At 32.2% G+C, this 16,663-nt stretch overlaps 1 protein-coding gene and 1 long non-coding RNA gene across 6 annotated transcripts in view; one reads left to right on the forward strand and one right to left on the reverse strand.

Annotated features, from left to right (window-relative positions):
• Positions 1-1,142: 1,142 nt before the first annotated feature.
• LOC118680649 (uncharacterized) lies at positions 1,143-2,639 on the forward strand. 2 transcript variants are annotated; one of them, XR_011394939.1, is made up of 3 exons: positions 1,143-1,263; positions 1,376-1,468; positions 1,538-2,639. It is a non-coding gene; the product is annotated as an uncharacterized lncRNA (long non-coding RNA). The 2 variants fall into 2 exon arrangements; XR_004976266.2 differs by lacking the exon at positions 1,143-1,263 and having other exon boundaries at positions 1,334-1,468.
• A 3,355-nt stretch (positions 2,640-5,994) lies between these two features.
• The window catches only part of Nrx-1 (Neurexin 1), a 32,408-nt gene continuing 21,739 nt past the window's right edge, over positions 5,995-16,663 (reverse strand). For 3 of the 4 annotated variants that reach the window (XM_036361347.2, XM_036361348.2, XM_036361346.2), the window contains exons 19-20: positions 16,216-16,516; positions 5,995-10,574 (exon numbers count right to left, since the gene is read on the reverse strand). In XM_036361347.2, the coding sequence (XP_036217240.2) occupies positions 9,538-10,574; positions 16,216-16,516 (1,338 nt within the window). In that variant the 3' untranslated portion in view covers positions 5,995-9,537. Of the gene's footprint in view, positions 10,575-12,961; positions 14,221-16,215; positions 16,517-16,663 lie in introns of those variants that run through there. The other variant, XM_036361349.2, reaches the window with a different exon arrangement.

Below are 16,663 nucleotides of genomic sequence, written 5' to 3' on the forward strand. Positions count from 1 at the left end.
CCCATTTTCGCACTATAATATAGAAATATTAAAATAATGTTGTATACCGAATTTGGTTGAAATCGGTTAAGCAGTCCCACTGACTAATTTTGAACGCGGTTCCTATAAAGTCATCTCATGCCATCCCAGAGACAAAAATTAATGTCTCTAGCGTGTTTAGTGCTTGGTTTATCGCGCTTTTAGTATTTTTAACAGTACCGTTATATGGGGAGTGGGCGGGGTTGTCACCCGATTTTATCCATTTTCACACTGTCGATAGAGGTGCCAAAACCATTTGTTACCAGTGAATTTTGTTCTTATAGCTTTACTGGTTTAGGAGATATGCACATTAAACTTATTAGAGGCGGGGCCACGCCCACTTAAAAAAAAAATTTAACTGCGGATGCATCTCTCTAATGTGATCCTGTGTACCAAATAACAGTCTTATATCTTATTGCGGAGCTTAGTTATGTCAATTTATTTGTTTTTGATTAATGGCGTTTTGTGGGCGCGGCAGTGGTCCGATTACGCCCATCTACAATACCAACCGTCTTACGGTACCAAGTATCATAAAGATATCTCAATTTTTACTCAAGTTACAGCTTGCACGAACGTACGGACGGACAGACAGTCACCCGGATTTCAACTCGTCTCTTCATCCTGATCATCTATATATATATAACCCTATATCTAACTCGATTAGTTTTAGGTGATACAAACAACCGCTAGGTGAACAAAACTACTATACTCTGTAGCAACAAGTTGCGAGAGTATAACAAGTAAGGAATTGACCAACCTGAATGGTTTAAATACAGGTGGAAAGACGGAAATCATTTTATGGGGTATATTGGGGGCAGAGAAAGGGACGGGCAGAATACATTAATCTTGACCTTGCTCAGGTATATTTGAGAACATATTTTAAAGTAATTTTATATATAAATAAAACTAACTGACCCACATACTCGCCATAAAATTTGTTAGAAAAACGAAAATCATTATATGGGAGTTGGGGGGTAGTATTGACCCGTTTATATATATTTTCGCCAATACCACATACTATTAACATACGAAGTACTAATAAAATACTACGTGGATTTCATTAAGATACCTCACAAACCATCAATGCGGTATAAAGTCACCCACATTTTCGAAAATCTTTTTTTTATTTTTATATTGATAGTAGGCGTGGTTGTAATACGATTTCAATTTTTGTACTGTGACATAGGAATTTTAAAAGAATCTTACGTACCGAATTTGGTTGAAATCGGTTGGGCAGGTCTAGAGGTAAGTGATTTTCCCTAAAAGAGGGCGGTAAAACGTTCATCGTCCAATTTCAACACCGGCTCCTCTCTTGTGCCATCCAGGATGTAAAATGTAATGTCTCTGACGCATTTAGTTGTTGATTCAACGCACAATCAACAACCTTCAAGTGGAATGAAGTTTAATTAATTGTCTTCTTTTATGAAGATCTTTATCTTGATTTTAATCGGTTAGTTTGTGCGATACCGATATACATACAATAGTAATCTAATCTGAATAATTTTTTCTAAACTTGTAGCGTTGCGTTGGGCAATAATTTATCCAAAATGTCGTGAATATATCTTATCAAATATAAATATTTTCAAAACAAGAATCTGATTTTGTTCGATCAGTTTGCAACGATATCCTATAGTGGTCATATATCGGCGCTTCTGGGAAGAAATGTGCAAAATTTTAGATCGATACTTCAAAATTGTTAGAGACTTCACGTATATACTGATGGACGAACATGGCTAAATCGACTTAGTTACGCTGATAATTATATATATATTTTAACGAATCTTGAGGAAAACAACGACACTTCTTCACCTTTTTTAGCAAGCACAACAATTGGTCAGATAATTGCATATATTTATACTCTTGCAACATGTATGTTTGCATCACCTAAAACTAATCGAGTTAGATATAGGGTCGAAATTTATGATATTTTAATGAAATTAAGTGGAAACGTTTTTTTAAAGGTTATATTAATGGTTTGGCGCTCAATATACCATAAATGTAATTGGCCTCAGTCTGAACCTCATATCAATATGCTAAATTTTAGCCTCTTCGGTTGACTTTATATCACTTATTAATCTTTGAAGGATGATTTTAATATAATTTTTGCTGACTGGAACTAAAATATATTAATACAAATAAGTGGCTCTCAAGATTTGTTAATAATATACCAAATTTGATTGTAATCCATTCATCATTTCATTGAAAAATGAAACTGAACCATTTCGCTACATTTTTTAATATTGCCAACACCTGAAGGTATTTCCCCGGCTTTGATCCTTGCAGGTTGCAAGAGTATAAAATGTTCGGTTACAACCGAAATTAGCCTCTCCTTACTTGTTTCTATACAGTTTTTTGTTCTTCAAACCTAAATTAAGGACACGTAAGTTAACTATTTAAATCGAGGGCCCATTTAGATCGACTTCGAAAATTAATAAACACAATAAATAACTCAACAAGCATTCCTCAAATTATTATTTATATATATGAACCATTTGAATACAATTCCCTGAACTTTAAATTATAAAATATTCAATTCGATTTTTGTGTGCAACTAATTCCTTACCAATTGTGTTTACTGTAAAAACAACAATATTTTCAATAAATATTATTTATTATTATTATTTATTTGTTATTAGATTTATTTTATTTTTGCGATTTATCAGTCATTCTGTTTTCTTCATCATCTTTTTTTTATTATTATAAATTATAAAATCTAATACAAACAAACAAAGCAATTTAACAATCACTGCCGCTACATACGATATACCATATATTGTATTCATATATATATACTATATATTATTGTATATATACATATATATATATGTGATGTTTGTGTAATTTAGTTGTATGTACCTATGTATATATACTTTAATTTATTTGTGTCTACTCAACTTATCGCGTACTTCTGTTGCCATTCATTATATGCGGCCTATATATTATAAGTATGTAAGTAAGTATATGCGTGTGTATGTAAGTAATTTATCATGTGTGTATTAATATGTGTTTGTATGTATGGTATGTGTATATATGCATACATATATATATATATATATTTAGTTGATATTTTTTTACACATTTTTTATTTTATATATTATATATATAGTTATAATAATAAATAACAATGGGTTTAAGCCTATATATGGTTGTTAGAGTAAAGTTTCATATGTACTTCTGAATGCAAGTGAAAATTTGTCAATTTATTAACATTCCAAACCGTATTCTCCATTATCAGCTAACATATTCGTATATATGTATAAATGTAAATTGCATACAAATGCATATACATTACACATATGTAATCAACACTTTACCTATACATATGTGCACATAGATTTTTGTTTCCTGTCCATATATGTACGTTTAGTATATAGCTATATTGTTGTTGTTGCTGTTGTTTTACTTTCCTAGTTTCACCTCTACCTTTCTTACTTAAATTTATTTTTTAAGCTAATACTTGTTAATCAATGTTACATACATACATTTAGGTAATTCCATTGAAATCATATAAATACAAGTAATTGTTTATATTATTATCGCATTCTTAAATTTAAAAAAAAAACCGAAAAACTTTGCATGTAATTTGTACAACTTATTTCAAAATACTAATAAGTTCAGTTGTAATTGCAAAGGCTTTACTGTGCACATACAATTGCATGCTTTCTGGGGCATCCAGTGTGTATGAGTAACATTTTGCCTGGAATGTGTTGTAGTAGATTGTTCGTGGAAATTAGTTTATAAATCGGGTAATTAGCTGACAAAAAAGTGAAATTTACAGAAACTTAAAAGAAAATATTTTAGTTAAAAACTATTATAAGCTTATTAAGTGGCAAATCGTGGCTATTCTGAACCTCACGAAGTCAAATTATTATTTGTAGATCGTTTTATCGAAAAATTATTGTTAGTATCTGAGTACATAGGTACATTATGCACCCGCGTTATTGATAAAAGCGATTGTAGATCTTAGGGTCTTAGGCTTAACCCGTGGCAATGACTTTGGGTTATATTGACCCTATACTTTACTACTAGTTCATTTTTCATAAAGCGATTAATAATTAAAAACCTAATCCGTGTTCAATCCAAGTTACACTATTAACCCGAAAATACATCACGATTGGCACTACAAAAATTATATTTACACTTCTGTACCGGTTTGAAAACGTCAAAAAAAATTTACTTTGTTATCGCTCGAGTCAAATTTCCAAAAATATATGAAATAAGTTCATAAATTTAATATATATACTTCTATTATAGCAGCTACAAGTGTCTTTAACCCATATGCCATTCTTTAAACAAATATTCATCTTTCAAAGTTTTCAAATAAGCCTAGGTCGACTAATGGCCTGTCTATTTCATAACTCACATTTGCACGTTGTCACACAACTCTATTTCATCTTTTTCTTCGCTCCATGAATATAATACAATATTTACATGAAATTTGGTCGTAATTATCTTTCGGGTAATTTGCTTGAATGAAAATAACAATAAATGCAGATTTTCTTGTGCAATATCATAACTGGGCGTGCTTACCTAGATATAGTCGCGTGTTGCGTGTGTTTCGGAGGTAAATTTGCATGGAGTCCAAAATATGTGGCAACCACAACTTTATATATGTATATATAGTTTATTTCTATTTTTCATTTTAAAATATTAGGAGAAATTTCAGTGTTTTTGTATATTTTTTTAAATTTCATACTTTTTCTAAGTACATACATTGCAACAATAAGATATCATAGTAAAATATAAAGTATTATTTTATGCATTTTTCGCAATTCGGTTCCATTGTCTAACAGTTTCCATCGTGTACATTAATTAATAAAACTTGCAAAGTGAACTTCGGAGAAATGTAAATTTTTTTTCGACTTTCAACGACAATTTCGGGTGCACAAATGTTTAGATACTTGTTTAATGCAATAATTCACACATATTATAATAATTATTATTACTGTAACTTTTATTTTTTTTAAGTCAAAAATTTTAATATTTTCTTTATTTGATAAAGTGTCTAGTTTAAATTTATGTGCTGAGATGATGGAAATTAAGAAATTCCAGCACTTTTGAGTGTTGGTGAATATCCCGAATCTGAAGTGTCAATGTGACAAATGAAAGCAATTAAAATTTAGTGATAAAAATTATAATTACCTTATAGTTACTTCACATTTTATTTAAAAATGTATTAAAAAAAAGTATTTGAAACTATCCGTATTAAGCATCTTCTTATTTCATTTTTGAAACAAGTATATGAAATAAATTTATATATATATGTATTTTTTTTTTTTTTGAAAAACAATTTTTTGAGAGTACAATATCAATGTTTCAATGTGTTTTTGAATATCAGTATGTTGTTTGGATTCTTATATGTCAATTACAAACTGGTAGTTTAAATTTCTAGTATCCGTATCTCTTAGTTAAAGAAAAAAATAATAATAATAAGTTTACGAAGTTCCAGATTTAATAAAGTCTAACAGAACATGTAATGCTAACAGTTACTGTTGTAATTTTATAGCAGAGAATATAATGTTAAGTACTTCTGCTTACAACTTAACAAAAATGAAATGTTAACAGTCAAATATATCAATGTTATTTATATTCAGGGTTGCGAATTTTTTAATTAAACAATTTTTGGTTAAAAATTGTATTTTCAAATCGAAATTAAAAATTGGAAGTTAGGTTTTTTCACTCAAAATTTTCAACTAAAAATTAGGAGTTTAGTTTTAAATCCAAAAATCAAAATTAAAATTGGAGTTACAAATGAAAAAATATTTTTAAAACCAAAATGTAGAATTAATGGGATGAAGAAGAAAGATTTACAACTGAAACACTATAATTAAAAGTAATTAAATGTAAAAAGTGGTATACTTTGTTTAACTTTTATTAAAAATAAGCTTTCCTTTTACAAAGATAGCAAGTATATAATATATTAAAACTTTTCATTCTAAATTTAATCAATTAATATAATTTTTTTCAATTGATTTAACATTTCTTTTTAATTTTTTCAATCCAAAAAAAAAAAAGATAAATGTTTTTATTTAAGATTTCCGGGATTAAAAGACAAAAAGAATGTATTTAAACGTTAATTAAATTATATTTTCAATTGGTTATATAGAGCATGCGCATAGGCGCATTCTCCATAAATAAATAAGTTTTAAAAATGCTTAAGTAATAGTTAGTTTCCTTTTTGGAGAACTTATGTATAACAGGCGGAAATATAATTATGTTTTAGTTTGTTTTAAATTAATTAAATAGACTCATTATTGTATATATACAATATGTTCAATCTACTTATAGGACGAGCAGATAAGTACGAGGAACTCATGTAGGCTTACATGTAAGCTTGCTTTTTCTGTTAACTACTACTGTTAAGTACCCAATGTTCTGCATAAAATAAAAAAAATACTCGCTGAAGTGGCGCATTAGAGAAAAAATTTTACTAAATTGGGAACAAAGATAAATTAAGTGCTCCAAAGGCCACATTTCATAGTTTCATTTCATTTCAATTTTCATTCAAAAAAATTAGATTAGGTTGGTTTGGTATGAATCTACTTTCTTTTCTCAAGCAAAAATGATATGCAAGTACATTATTTTAATACAATTAAAAATAAAACAATTTAAATTTGCTGACTATGCTGCCTCAAGCTGGACCCAGGGTTAGTAGGATGAGAATAATTGCATGCTGAAAGTGATCACGTGTATGTATGTTTGTATGTTTCGTTTTTGTGTTTTAATTTGTATTTATTTCGCTTAGTTTTAGTAAAATGTTTGCATTTCAAAATGTCTTATTTTGCATTTGATATGTCCGAGTTAAGCATTTTTTTAAGTCTAAGTGTAGACAAAAAGTCTTTCAAAAACTCTTAAAAAACCAACTCAAAAAAATCTCTATTGTATTTAGCATCAAAAAACGATATACAAACACGCACTTTTTTGTTGTTGTAAAATATTTAGCATTATAATAGCTGTTATAAGTTGATACGGTGTTTTTTGTATAATAAAAATTGTAAAAAAGTTAAATACGATGAACACTGGCAATATTACCTTCATACTCTTAATACATACAAAGATAACGCAACACGGCGTCGGATACGAGAGACCAAATAATGAGCTATATGTATATGCGCGTGTGTAGCTTAGTAAAGTTGTGTGTGTGTGTGCTTGGGAGTGTATAGTGAACGATGTAAGTAAGTGCAGTAAGCCCGCCATTTTTTGTTGCGTGATTTTGAGCTATTCGACCGAATGACTGAGTATATGTACATCGGCGTGTGACGTGTAAATCGCGTCGAGAGAATCGTCTAGCACAGTGTTGTTTTCCATATGATCCTATTTGTTGTAATTGCAGTGTCAAAGCCAATAGTTAATATTATAAGTGATTATTATATAGCTTTAGTATGGTTAGTTTTAAATTTAATTTTTTGTCACGGATTCTCTGTCATTATATTTATAATATGTATATTGTATATCACTATAATAAGTGCCTTCTTTAAAGTTGCTTGTTATAGTATTTTACTTTTGGTTTTTAGCATTAAGTTATGAATTCTTTTTTTACTAAATGAAAGATTTTGAATTTATTTTTTAATAATTTGGGACTAAATATTACATTATTACAGCACCACATTTCTTATATATACATATGTATATATATATATTTAAGTTTTTAAATTTTGCTTTTTGTTGTTGTAACTTTACATGAAGAATTCAACGAATCAAATTTGGTTAAATATTCATATAGATTTGCTTGAATTTGGAACTACTTGGTATTGTTTTTTTTTTGTCTATTTATGTATTTTTATATAATTTATTAAGCCATAGATTTTCACCGTTAGACGGCAATTATTTTCTAAAACCTTTTTGTAATGCGTTGCTATATCATTTCTGTCATTATTATTGCCAACACGGTTTCAAGTACATTTAAGTGTATTAGTTCGTCTATTTAATAAATCTTCGACTCCTTGCCCACCTAATTGAATCGATTTTGGTGTCGACTTTTAGTGTTTCCTTACATTTGTTTCGTAGTTTTCTTTATTCTAAATATATGTACTTCACATTAAGTATTATATTCATACTCATATATTGCCACTAGCTCTATTTCCTGCTCACTAATACTCAACTTAAACCATACACTTGTTACTAACGGATTTTTCAACAAAGAAACCCATTGGATTTGCAAGTATACTGCTTTATAACACAAAATAATACTTGGATTCACTCGGAACATCAGCAGCCGAAACAGACAATCGAAACAGGATCATATACATTCTATCAATAAATGACTTCAACCCACAAAGAACATACAAATCTTTTTTATATTTTATAGCTTTAACTTTTGGAATACATTGATGATTAATCTTATATAATATAATCCTTGTAACATTTTTTATCGGTATTAACTGCTAATATGGATAAAAAGAATCTCTAAAAAATTAAGCTTCCAAAAGTAATCCTTATTTGAAAATGTACTTATAATCTGGATATCAATATTAATATAAAGTTTTTGTATTATATAGGTGATAATCCCCGTTCTCTCTTGATATTAGTACTTCACGTCAAAAAAGTGGCAACTAAAAGATTAGTTTGCCTCAAAGAAGCTACTATTCTCCAATAAGACTTCATAAGTATTCGATAATTCTAAAAAAACACCGAAGTGTTGCTGAGATCTAAAAGCCACAACTGACAAATCATGACAAATCGTATTTAGCTATGGAAGTTTAAAAGAATAAAGCTGCAGTATTTGAAAACATTAATCTGTCGTCTCATTGCAGAGACCGCAACAAATTACCGAACTAAATTCTTTACCATAATTATTATCTTGTTTATTTATTAATATTGGCTCCACAATCTGCCAACAATAGGCTTTGTTATACTTGAGAAGTGATGCTGAAGACCTTGTAAGAATTTCATTGGTAAAAATGCGTTTTTTTTTTTTTGTGTTAAGATCCTTTGGAATAAAGTGATCAATTCTATTGTCCCATTGCTGAAACTGCCGCTAATGCACCTCATGATTATTATCTTTTTCGTTTTGCTTTTTTTTGTACATTACATATACATACATACATATGAGTTTTAGTTTTTTTGTTATCTTATTGTTCAACTTGTTATTATTAATGTTATAATAATCAAGTGTTAGTATATTTTTATATTTTAAACTGTCATAAATATTATAAATGTTGTTTTTGTTTTATTTTGGTTGGCTGTTTGTTTGTTGTTGTTACTTCTCTTCATTGGCTTGCTTTTATACTCTACTTTAGTATTGAATTTTCAATATTTTGTCGACCATTATTTCGCTTAGGTAACCGCTACGTATACAATCGCAACCTTTCCGGATTAGTATATCTAAACTATTTTCTGAATCCATTCGTATTTCACTAGGTGTATTTGTGTATGTGTGTGTTTGCATATAGGTGTTTGTGTGCTTTTGACTAAATATGTATTCCATAAATTTATTTATTTTATTATTGCTAATTTGAATTAAATATTAAAATACTTAACCACTCCATTTCTCAACACTGCAGACTTCAAAAAAAAAAATTACACGTACCATTCCTTTACATCCTTAGAATCTCGTTTCTTCGGTTTGGGCTGCACTAGACCAGCCATTTGTGGACGACCATCGGCACCGGTGCTGGCCATGCCAGAGCTAATGCAACCATAACCGACGACACCACCACTATTGACGCCAGCCGCGCCGAGCATGCTGCCACTACCACTGCCACCAGTGCCACCGCCTCCACCACCACCACCACTAGCATTATGGCCATTGCTCTGATGGTGAGTCCCGTGGTGGCGCTGCTGATGATAGGAACCGTTGGTACTGCTATTGCCTAACAATGCCGCGTTGGGATTATGCCCATAGGCAGCGGCTTTCTCCCCTTCCGTTTTATAGTTGCGATCACCGGTCGATTTCAGCCACAACACCAGTAATATTACTAGTATTACAGCTATAAGTATGCCGGCGACAATGCCAATTATCATTGCGGTGCGCTCCTCTTCGATGGAGTTGACGCGACTACCCTTACCCTTGGAGCGATAATTATTGCCATAAGTGGGCGGTTGTTGTGGTGGCATTTGATAGTATGGCGGTGTTTCATGTGGTGACGGTATGTGCGGTGGTGGTCGTTCCTCCGGCAGTGATGTATGCTCACCATTGAAGATCATGTTTGATTTTTCATCTTCGTCGCCGTGATGTCGTTCACCGCCCTCACCACCACTGAACACCTGTACGGTGTCATAAGGTGTGGTTTGATGTTCCGTTGCTGTGGAATGGATTTCAGGTGGTGGCGTTGCTTGGCTAGTTGTTGTTGTCAGCGTTGATGTGGATGCTCGTTGCGTGGAGGTCGTGTAAATCGAAGTGGGTGTTGATGTCTGGCGTTGCTGCGTGACTATGCTCGTAGTAGCGCTATACGGTACGGTAGTTTCTCGCGGCGCATAAGTTTGACTCTCGGTTCGTGTCATTACACTGCTGGATACGGTAGTGGTGGAACGTTGCTGTTCTGTGGTTGGGCTAGATGTATCAACTCGGCGGTTAACGCCATCTGTTGTCGACGATATGATTTCATGATTCGGTTCTGTAATGAGGTGAACATTTAATTTTATTTACAATATAGAGAAAATATATATAACCCCCAAATTAGTGAAAATGTTCTACGCATCCAGATTTCTTAGATCTTTACGCATTTCTTGAATACTTGCTATTTTTAATTTGTCTTTCAAAATGTGCATTTTCCTCCCTTTGTGGGAAATACTTCATTATCTCATTATTAAAATGATAGAAATTCTTCAATGGACACTATCAAGACTATCAAGACCTTTTTTTCTACGACGAATCTTTTAATGCCTGTATGTTAAAAGGCAACTGGAAACATGGATAAATACTATTTCAGATGTCACTGATGTTTCACAAGAAGTTGCTTAAGTTATCCACCTCCGCCCAGATAAATTCTCATTTCATTATAAATGACATTTCACCCTTTTATCAAGGTCAAATTTGTTCAGGCGTTAATGTTACAAGGAGGTACCTAAACAAATTTAGAACCCTGTTTTTTTCTAAATTGTTATTTACAGCATTAGTTACATCAATTTTTTAATATTGTTTCTTGATTTAGAATATAAGACTCGGACTTATGCATTTAAACTGCGCGAGCACACGGAATCGATAAAGAATGTTTTCCTATTTATTTACCAAAAGTTTGTCTGGCGTCTTTATCATATAAACAAAAATTGAGCAACGTGTTTGTTTGAAGTTTTGCCTTTCCAATGGAATCACGGTTGCGGAATCATTAAAAACTCTACCTTATCACAAACATAAGTATTTGCGTAGCGCAAAGTATTCAGTGAAGGTAGTGAAGTCATAGAAAACTTGCTTCATGCGAGTCGTCCATGCACCTCTTCTCATGCCGACAATATCGTAAAGGTTAAAGAAACAGTGTTTGAAAGTCGACGTGTTGGCATCAGAGGGACAAGAGAGGCGCTCCAAAACTAAGCCGAAACCGAAAAACCAAGAGAAGGCAATAAAGGCCATCACAGCGGAGGCTTATAATAAGTGTACGGAAAATTGGTATAAGCGTTGGCATGTTTGCATTGACCACTTAAACAAAGAACTGAAAGACATTGGATGAGTGTTGAAATCTGACTCAGATGTGGGATAAACTAATGAAGATCATTCAGAAAACATCCCTTGAGATTGTAGGCAAAATGCACCTAAAGAAACAAACAAGATGGTTAAATGACGAGTGCAAATTGGCAAGTTTGAAAAAGAATGATGCAAGCAAGACTATGCTAAATCGTAACGCAAGAGCACCTACCGAACTCTGCAAAGAACTTAGAAGGCTTGGTAAATGCATTCACAGAGATAAAAAGAGAGAAGGTACCAAACAAACTTTCGAAACTCTACAAGCGAATTACAATTCAAGAAACTGTCGTCAATTCTACAAAAGCATCAACAGCGATAGAGCGGAATTTAATCCCAACTATATGCCGCATAGACACACACCTGCTAACAGAAACACAAGGCATTCTCAACGGACGCAGTCCAAATGAAAACCTGCAAAGAGAAGTACCACAGGCAATCTGAGAGCCCTAGAGAGCTGTACAAACACATGGACTGTGTTTCCCTCCGCCATATGTTTAATATGGTTCAACTAGAAAGCATACCACAGCAATGGGAAACCGGAATAATGAGCCCATTGTTCAAAACAGAGAAAAATACCAATTCAAAAACTATAGGCCAATAACACTACTAAATATAGCCTATAAAATATTTTCCAATATTCTGCATGAACGATTACGCCCAAAAGTGAACCAAATCGTGGGTGACTACGAAGCAGGATTTATAACTGAAAGATGCACCACCGATCAGATATTTATAGTAAGACAAATTCTTTAAAAAGCACAGGAGAATATATCCCATTATTTCACTTGTTTAAAGATTTCAAGGCGGCGTAGGATATTTTAAATAGGTCGCTTCTCTATGACGCCTTATAAGGGTTTGGTATACCCAATCAATTAGTAAATCTAATTAAAGTCACAATGGCGAATGTAGAAAATGTGTTACGAATTGGAAACTCTCTATAAAAAAAAGTCTACGACAAACGGATGGGCTTTCATGCCTACTATTCAATCGTGCGCTCAAATTTTGGCTTAAGCTGACATCGTTGCGACATCTATAGATGATTTAAAAGCTACTTTTATACAAATAGAAAAAGCTGCAAGCAAGAGACAGAAATTAAATTGCAGCAAGTAAAGACCCGCACCGGGTTGTGGAGCTGATGATGATGATGCTTGCATGGACTCAAAAAAGCCTATTTTGAAGGCCGTAATAAAGATTTGTAATAAAATAGATTTTTCGTTATTATTATTACTTTTTTTGGTGTGACAGTCCGGTTCAATTCTGTTTCAATTTTGATCCGATGGTATATGTCTTACCATATTTAAGCAAGATAAAAAGATGTTGATCTTTGAAAGTACCACAGACTTTTATTTGTATACTAGTTTCATCGTAATTTGATGTATTGTTATTGCTTCCTTAATATTTAATTGCCAAAAAAAAGCAGTTCAACAAATGTTTAGACATACATATATATATGAGTATTTGTTAAAAGCTAGACAACATTTGTCTACATAAACATATGTACAATAGATATGTATATAGGTAGCTATAGCAAGTGCGTAAACGAGTAATTTTCTTATACATAAACATACATACATAACTGCAAGAATCAACTGTGAATACATAATAGACATAAGAGTACATAGTAGTTGAGATTGTTAAATTTGTAAATTAATTAAATAGGGATAGGTGTTTTAAAGAATAACATGTGCATTTCTAAGTCACTTATATATATTATATATATGCATACGCAATTACATACACATGCATACAAGTAATGTTGCATGCATGCTTAGCCCCACCTGCGCGCTTTCATACAAACCCATAACTACAAATATACATTTACATACGTGTCCTAGAATTTCACCTATATTTACTCATTTCACGCCTACTACCCACAAATACAAACTATATAACGCTTACAATCAATTATTTATAAATTTGTATGCATGTATGTACATATGTATTATATTTGTATATATATACACCTCAACATATTTATATTCGGAGCGGTTCCCTTAATTTTAAGTTCATTATTATTATTTTTGTTTGTGATCATATGTCTTGTAAGCACCTCATCTGACATTTGACAAATGCGACAATTTTACTATATTACAGTTAGCCGTCATGTCAACACTCCGCTGAGGTTATTTATTTTAAACGTTGAACCAATTTTAATGCTGCCGCTAGAGTTTTAAGCCTTCTTTAACTTAGACATAAAAGACGTTGATATTTTGCAGTAGTTAAAACGTAATTACATAACAGTTAACACGTAGTAGTTGTAGTGAGTGGCCGGCAAAATGGTGGTGATGTTGTCTTTTGTTGTAATTTTGCAAGTGTTGTTGATCGTGATCGTGGTGGGCATGGTCGTGTTGTGAGTTAACTGATCTTTTTGATAGAATTTTTCTGATATTTCATTAAATATTTTATTCATTTATTATTCTTTTTTTAGGTTTGGCTTTTTCATTTATTTCGAATATTTTTAGATTGCATAACTTGTTGTTGTGATCACGTTCGCCACATATTCCACTCATTCTACGATTGCATTGTTTGCAAGTGGCAAATCCATTGCACGATCAGAGTCAGAAATATGAAGAGTTCATTTTCTGAAAGAAATAATTCCAACTCAGAATCATGAAATCAAGATTTCAAGTTGTGGAACAGCGATTAACAAGAAACGAGTAACGAGCTTCCATGGGCGAACGGCAGTGGTTGTGGTGAATGTACGAATATGGCTGATTGGTTGATTGATTGATTGATTGAAATGTTGTTGATTGTTATATATTTTTATTTTAGTAATTGTTTAGTTCTTTGTCTGATTTAGCGAATTGAATGCTTCGAATTGCGATTTATATGTCTGACATTATGAAATAATAATGTTTGGTACAGTCAAATGATACGCAAATCTATCTCTTAATGAGCTGATAGGGCAAAGCCATGCTATTTACATATATACATACACTTGTTTATACACACAAGTGTCTAATATGCATGTTTGACTACAAATTAGACTACACTGAATTTCTCTTCGGTATTATAACCAGCTATGTTTGGCAAACTGATCATTGAACACATGCAAATATTGTTTGTATGTTTAGTACATAATATCTTTAAATAAATAGGTGTCGATTAGGTGGAATATTTTTAATATGTATGTATAATCTTTGCAACGGATTTTGGTAATAAATGTTTCTATTTTATCTAGACTAGAATTGAAAGCTATAGAAATGCAGAACAAGGTGCACATAATTAACGAAGGTACTTACTTAGTAGTATACCTATAACTCTAGTCAATATTTATGTACATAGATATGTAAGCATAGCGAGACATTTTACAAATGTGTAATGTAATAAGAGAACTGAAGGTTCAAAATTTTATTTTAGATATGTTCTTAGGTATATTTTTATTTTGATGAAAATAGGACACACTAATTCTATAAAGGTATTTATCCGAATTTATTTTTCTTTAAGGTCAAACAACATATAAACTGGTCTTTTAAAGCCTGTCTGAACGCCTGCATGATTTTTTTCAGAAACTTTGTATCCTCTACTGAAAGAACTTATATTTTTTGTTAACTTTGGCTGCACCGAAGCTATATACTCTACACAGGTGCGTTTCTTATAGGAACTACATGTCGAACTAAACCTGATATCGTAACCGGCCACGAAATTTGATACAAGCAACGTTCAAAAATTTTCATCGGTCAGTTTAAATGGCAGCCATTTGCTGTAGTAGCCTGATTTGAGTATAATAAATATCTTGAAAAGTTATAAAGTTTTCTGTACAAGGACTTGATTTTGATCCATCAATTTGTATGACAGCTATATACAAATAGTTGTCCTATATCGTCGATTTGGACAAATAAGCAACTTCTTGGGGAGCAAAGGACGTGTGCAAAGTTTTAGATCGATATACCAAAATAAGACTATTGCGCATAAGACAGACCGATAGACAGAGAGACAGATTGACATAGCTAAGTCGATTTAGTTCATCACGCTGATCATTTATATAAAATATATTATACTTTATAGGGTTCCCTCTGTGCGTTACCAACTTCGTGGCAAACTTGTTATACCCTGTTTAAGGTATAGAAACATTATACAATTTTATATCTTGGCATATTCCGGTTACGAAACTCCGCCTTTCCTGAAAGTAATTGGTCAACATCTCATGTCTCAATCTCTATGACTTTATCTCTCAAATTCACTTTATCATTTATAACATTTTTTAAAAAAATTATCTACTGCACCTTGAAATTCATTAAGTAACAGTCTTAAGGTTGTGTAAGAACAATTCCTCTTAAATAAATAAATTTCTTCCAGTTCCAGTTCCAGTTCCAGAAAGTCTCCGATAAACCTTAATAAATTATTATTTAAAAAAACTGTAGAGTATATGCCCATACATTCAATTTCTCGGTTCATTAGATTTCCTATATACTAAATCTCTTAATCCAGTAGCCGCTCTCTTCTACTTCCTCTCAGCGTATTTATTGTGAGTGATATGCCAATGAAATGATCATACTGACTACCAACTAAGTGGCAATTTAACTTTTAAATAAGTTCTCTACTACTTTACTAATAAAACAAACACTGTTACTTACCAGATCCTTTCGCTGTGCTGGTGGAAGTGAACTGCTCCGTAGTCTCGCCGTAATCACCAGATCCATGCAGGCAGTCCTCATCGTCACAAGCACGTTCCGTACCGTTAGTTTTGTCTGCATTAGCAACTTGTGCTGTGGTTGTTTGTTTTGTGGGCGGCACATACACAGGCGTGATCAAATCATCACCGCTGCCCGATTCGAATGGTGGTGTACACTCATCTTCATCGTCACCGCGACAACCAGAACCAGCACCCGAGAAGATCAGGTCATCAATGGCGCCCGGATAACCACTTGCTGGGGTCTGCTCGTAGATGTCATGAAATGCAGAATAATATAGAAAAACATTTTAATAGACATCAAATCAAAATATACTTCTTTTTAATGACATCCATTACAGCGCATGAAAATGTATGTATGTATGAATGTACATATGTATGTATTATATGTT

The sequence above is a fragment of the Bactrocera oleae genome, chromosome 2, assembly GCF_042242935.1.
Source record: "Bactrocera oleae isolate idBacOlea1 chromosome 2, idBacOlea1, whole genome shotgun sequence".
Classification (NCBI taxonomy): Eukaryota; Metazoa; Arthropoda; class Insecta; order Diptera; family Tephritidae; genus Bactrocera; species Bactrocera oleae.